The following is a 6000-nucleotide window of genomic DNA, read 5'->3' on the forward strand; positions in this document are numbered from 1 at the left end:
ACTAGTTTATTAAAAGGTGTGGAACTGACTGAATAAAGTCGATCTCCTGTACCTCTTTGCCATCTATAAATCATGCAACATGGTTATATGTCCATGGCATCACATCCGGACAAGTCAACCAAAGGATTTCCTAGGTTTCCTTTCCTAGGATGTTGGGTCTTGTCAGACAGTGACACTAAAGTGAGAACTCTTGTCTCATCAGTCAGTGTAGCCTCCCGAATCGTATCCATGAGAGAGCTGTTCACTTGGCTCCCTAATTTGCATAGGCTACTGGTAGGCCTAAGGTTTTTGGAGATGATCTGCAGATAAATTATGAAAACATTAGATGAAGATGGTGAATCATCACTGCAGGAACAATAGGTAGTGGAGAGCCTCAGGCAGGTCCAAATATGATAATTAAGGCCCTCACGGAATCCATAAAATGGAATTCAACAATATTCAAAAATGTATTGACCTTAGTAGGGAATCAACTAAAAGTATTAAAAATAAATGAAGTCGCTCCAAGATTATCATAATACATGAACAGAATGCATCAGTGATTCGTAATTCCTGCAAATTTATGAAGAGGCAACGAGAATGCCCATGTTTGTGTATGTGCAGTAGCCGTTAGCGATGAATCTCTAAATGAAATGTTAACTATAAAGTAGCCTATGCTTACCTGACAGAATGATATCATGATTATTTTCGTCAATCCAGTGGGTATTTGTTTAGCAACTGTCGTGACGTTGTATTAGTTAATGTGACGACTGTTGTTCATCGAATTATTAAAGTTTCTAATTGCGTGATTTACTGAATCAAGCAATTATTAGCTCATTAACCTGGGGCACCATGGGAAAACTAATGCTTAGTGAGTTTCTATTTCCCAAATGAACTCAAAGAAAGTCAGGATATCGATTTTACAACAGCCGCTAATTCACCAGTTACCTCTACAATCTCGTTCTGAACGTCGTATAGCCCGTGAATCTGCACGGACCCGGGTCTCACCAATGAGTTCGTACCACACCAATCTTAGTCGAATATTTATTTACTAAAAACTAAAATGATGATAAAAGATACACATAAACAAAACACATTATAGGCTATTGATTAGAACTCTTTATAACGGGCCAACACACTATGACGCGTGTTACCCAAAATGGGAATTTCAAAAGAGAGAGAAAAAAGAAAGTACACAAGAGAAATATACATTTGGGTGAATTTGTCAGCTATGCTATTCTAACCCTAGCCTTGCCCCAAACTGCCACTCTTATTGGTCAGAATATCATGATGTAATTACGTGGGGATGATCTCTGAGGATTCTCTGCGTGGACCGTTCCGCTGTCTGTTCCCTCACCCTTTTCTCTGGAAGGGGTCTTCTGAGGACAGACAGCTCTGTAGCTCAAAGCTCACAGCATAGGAATGAAACCGTTTAGATACCACGATTCGATGGGAGATGGAGGCTAGGTGGTTCGGCTTGAATTCACCCACTTAGACACAGCTACTCATCCGTAGCTTGGGTAGAAAATTATTTTTTGTCCTCAAACTTGCGATGCGTTCTGGGTTCGTTTACTTTTTTAGACCTCGCTGCAGCTGGGGTCACGTAGTCCTGCTGTAAATTCTATACTCACAGATTTTATACCCTTGGGTGGGCGTAGCCACCTTTAGGGCAATTCTCTGGGCGTACCAAGTTAATGAGGCAAGGTCCAGATTTGACTCAAATACAATTTTAGACAACTAACTTAACATTTCATCTGCCCCAAAACATTCTCTTTGATTTGGATATTTCCATACAGCGTACAATGTATAAACATCAAACACATACTAGGAAAACCCTTCACATTACAATGTTTTTGTAATAACGTCATCTATTAACCTTTAATAACAGAACAAAAATGACATACATTTTCATATTCCATGTATCGTCATGACCACCATTGTGGCTGATGAAAACCATTGTTCCAAAGTCCCCTTAGTTCATGTTTAATGTTCTGAGGCTGGTTGTCCATAGTAACAGGACAAAGGAATTTGTCTGTGGCCTAAGATTTACCAGGGGCGTGAGGGGCCATAACCCCCCCCCCCCCCCCCCACATCTTCAGACCCCTAGATCTCTCCTCCTCTGGTGGGGTTGAGAGATAATCTGTAGGGTTGTGGTCTCCTGTAACCTGACCTGATCAGGACAGTCATGACAAAACTCTATCATCCCAAAAACACTGCTGAACAACAGCTTCTTGCTAGGTGTGCACTAATCTCGCAGATTTTTCCCAACTGGACTCCTCTCCACTTCTCTCAGGGGTATTCTCAAATCAGCACTGTCTAAACCAGGGCGTATTCACTTTGCCTGGCTACCCAGACTTCTTGCTCCAGCCAAACTCTACGCCACACCCACAGATGTTACTTTCTTCTCTGCAATGAGTCTGGATCTGAGTACCTCCCAGACCCTTCACTGAATGCGACCACATGCGGGAATGTCTGATTGGTCCAGAAACCGATGGGTAGGGCCAGATACAGCACATGTGTCATTGGCTCATTGGTACTCTGATTGGTTAGACACGATCCAATCGCTGAATACTTTGTTTTGTAAAACGCCCCTCGGGCCCCTCGTGCCCCTCGTCACCACAAGCGACTTCAATGATGGCAGTCTCAGACTAAAGTATGTAGTGAATGACAGAGCAGCGGAAGAATTTAGCGTGAGTCATCAGGCTAGGATTCACAAGAAACCAAACGGAAGAAAACTACAAATACCAAGGTGTCTGGTTAGACTGTAAACTACAAATACCAAGTTGTCTGGTTAGACTGTAAACTACAAATACCAAGTTGTCTGGTTAGACTGTAAACTACAAATACCAAGGTGTCTGGTTAGACTGTAAACTACAAATACCAAGGTGTCTAGTTAGACTGTAAACTACAAATACCTAGGTGTCTGGTTAGACTGTAGACGCTCCTTCCAGACTCACATTAAGCATCTCCAATCCAAAATTAAATCTAGAATCGGCTTCCTATTTTGCAACAAAGCCTCCTTCACTCATGCTACCAAACATACCCTCGTAAAACTGACTGATCCTACCGATCCTTAACTTCGGCGATGTAATTTACAAAATAGCCTCCAACACTCTACTCAGCAAATTGGATGTAGTCTATCACAGTGCTATCTGTTTAGTTACCAAAGCCCCATATACTACCCACCACTGCAACCTGTATGCTCTTGTTGGCTGACCCTCACTACATATTCGTCGCCAAACCCACTGGCTCCAGGTCATCTGTAAGTCTATGCTAGGTAAAGCCCCGCCTTATCTCAGCTCACTGGTCACCATTGCAACACCCACCCGTAGCACGCGCTCCAGCAGGTATATTTCACTGGTCATCCCCAAAGCCAACACTTCCTTTGGCCACCTTTCCTTCCAGTTCTCTGCTGCCAATGACTGGAACGAATTGAAAATAATCACTGAAGCTGGAGTCTTATATCTCCCTCTCTAACTTTAAGCATCAGCTGTCCGAGCAGCTTACCCATCACTGTACCTGTACACAGCCAATCGGTAAATAGCACAGCCAACTACCTCATCCCCATATTGTTACTTAACCTCTTGCTCCTTTGTGCCCCAGTATCTCTACTTGCACATCATCATCTGCACATCTATCACTCGAGTGTTAATGCTAAATTGTAATTATTTCGCCTCCATGGCGTATTTATTGCCTTACCTCCCCACTCTTCTACATTTGCACACACTGTACATAGATTTTTCTATTGTGTTATTGACTGTACGTTTGTTTATGTGTAACTCTGTGTTGTTGTTTTTGTTGCACTGCTTTGCTTTATCTTGGCCAGGTCGCAGTTGATGAGAACTTGTTCTCAACTGGCCTACCTAGTTAAATAAAGGTGAAATTAAAATAAAATGTAAAAAAAACTGAACTTGTCCAATAAGAAACTCTCATCTTCGTTGCTAAATGTTTTGCTATGATGTACACTAATGAATGCCACCCTGTATTCTAACCTGTCTTCATCTTTGATTCCACCAGACAGCAACTTCATCCTGGCTAATGCCCAGGTGTCCAAGGCCCAAGGTTTCCCCATCGTCTACTGTTCTGATGGCTTCTGTGAGCTCACAGGCTTCTCCCGCGCTGAGGTCATGCAGAAGAGCTGTGCCTGTAAGTTCCTGTATGGCCCAGAGAGCAGCGAGACCATCATCCTCAGCATCGACGACGCCCTGGATGAACGGAAGGACTTCAAGGAAGAAATCATGTTCTACAAAAAGGCTGGTGAGGAAAGGGGCGGGGGCTAATCTCCTGTCTCCTGCACTGATCTGAAGACTCAGGATAGGTGAAAGTGTACTGACTTGTTCAGTTCTTTCACACCAATATTCTGGCAACAACATCAATATGTCTTGACTGAATCACTTACGTAGTGCTATCAAGCTTAGTTACTCATATACAATTTGACAAAGGTTAAATGGACACGTATTTTAAGAAGGATGTTTAAGCCGTGAGACAACAGGCTTCTCCTGTTGCTACTGTATAGCTGGAGTGTTCCCATTTAGACCAGTTTAGATGGATGGGTGGGTGGATTGAAGGAGGGAGGGAAGTAAGCTGTGATTGGCAACGTGGTCAGGTCTCCTAATAAGCCTATGAAACGCGAACATCTCTCTCTGATATGCCCTGTGATTATTACTTAAAACCCATATCTTAAAGGGCAATTCCGTCACTTTTCAACCTCATATGCATCATCTTCAGCACCAAACCAGTGTCTACATATGTGAAACACAATGTCTCTATGACCTGTGGTTAAAAGTTAGAAAGGCCAAACTGAAAAAATGCTTCTCTGTGACATCACAAAACTGGGATCTTCAAAACCTGCAAAGAGTTTCTAGTCCAAGTATTTTCTTACTCCTCATGTCACTGTGAATCTCATAGTGTTTGAAAATCACTGTTTTTAAAATTTGATGTCATCGGGTAGCACTTTTTAACTTAATATATATATATTTTTTTAAATGCTGTTTTAACATATGTTGACACTGGTATTGTGTTGGAGACAATGACCGTGAGGTTGAAAAGTGGTGGAGCTGTCCTTTAACACATGAAACTTTAATAACACTCAGCGCTGGTGACTGGCTGCTCTCTCTCTCTCTCTCTCTCTCTCTCTCTGCTTATTGTGTCAAGTAATTATCTTTTTGTTTTCTCATGATTTGGTTGGGTCTAATTGTGTTGCTGTCCTGGGGCTTGTTTGTGTTTGTGAACGGAGCCCCAGAACCAGCTTGCTTCGAGGTTGAAAAGTGGTGGAGCTGTCCTTTAACACATGAAACTTTAATAACACTCAGCGCTGGTGACTGGCTGCTCTCACTCTCTCTGTCTCTCTCTCTGTCTCTCTCTCTCTGTCCCTCTCTCTCTCTCTGTCCCTCTCTCTCTCTCTCTCTCTCTCTCTCTCTCTCTCTCTCTCTCTCTCTCTCTCTCTCTCTCTCTCTCTCTCTCTCTCTCTCTCTCTCTGTCTCTCTCTCTCTCTCTCTCTCTCTCTCTCTCTCTCTCTCTCTCTCTCTCTCTGTCCCTCTCTCTCTCTCTGTCTCTCTCTCTGTCTCTCTCTCTCTGTCCCTCTCTCTCTCTCTGTCTCTCTCTCTCTGTCCCTCTCTCTCTCTCTGTCCCTCTCTCTCTCTCTCTCTCTCTCTCTCTCTCTCTCTCTCTCTCTCTCTCTCTCTCTCTCTCTCTCTCTCTCTCTCTCTCTCTCTGTCCCTCTCTCTCTCTCTCTCTCTCTCTCTCTCTCTCTCTGTCCCTCTCTCTCTCTCTGTCTCTCTCTCTGTCTCTCTCTCTCTGTCCCTCTCTCTCTCTCTGTCACTCTCTCTCTCTCTCTCTCTCTCTCTCTGTCTCTCTCTCTCTCTCTCTCTCTCTCTCTCTCTCTCTCTCTCTCTGTCCCTCTCTCTCTCTCTGTCCCTCTCTCTCTCTCTCTCTGTCCCTCTCTCTCTCTCTCTCTCTCTCTCTCTCTCTGTCCCTCTCTCTCTCTCTCTCTCTCTGTCCCTCTCTCTCTGTCCCTCTCTCTCT

At 43.5% G+C, this 6000-nt stretch overlaps 1 protein-coding gene across 1 annotated transcript in view; it reads left to right on the forward strand.

The window, feature by feature from the left end:
* The window catches only part of LOC139391728 (voltage-gated delayed rectifier potassium channel KCNH8-like), a 118530-nt gene that overhangs the window by 37562 nt on the left and 74968 nt on the right, over positions 1–6000 (forward strand). Inside the window, exon 2 of the mRNA XM_071139227.1 lies at positions 3994–4233. Within this exon, the coding sequence (XP_070995328.1) occupies positions 3994–4233 (240 nt within the window). The remainder of the gene's footprint in view (positions 1–3993; positions 4234–6000) is intronic.

This window comes from Oncorhynchus clarkii, chromosome 32 (genome assembly GCF_045791955.1).
Source record: "Oncorhynchus clarkii lewisi isolate Uvic-CL-2024 chromosome 32, UVic_Ocla_1.0, whole genome shotgun sequence".
NCBI lineage: Eukaryota > Metazoa > Chordata > Actinopteri > Salmoniformes > Salmonidae > Oncorhynchus > Oncorhynchus clarkii.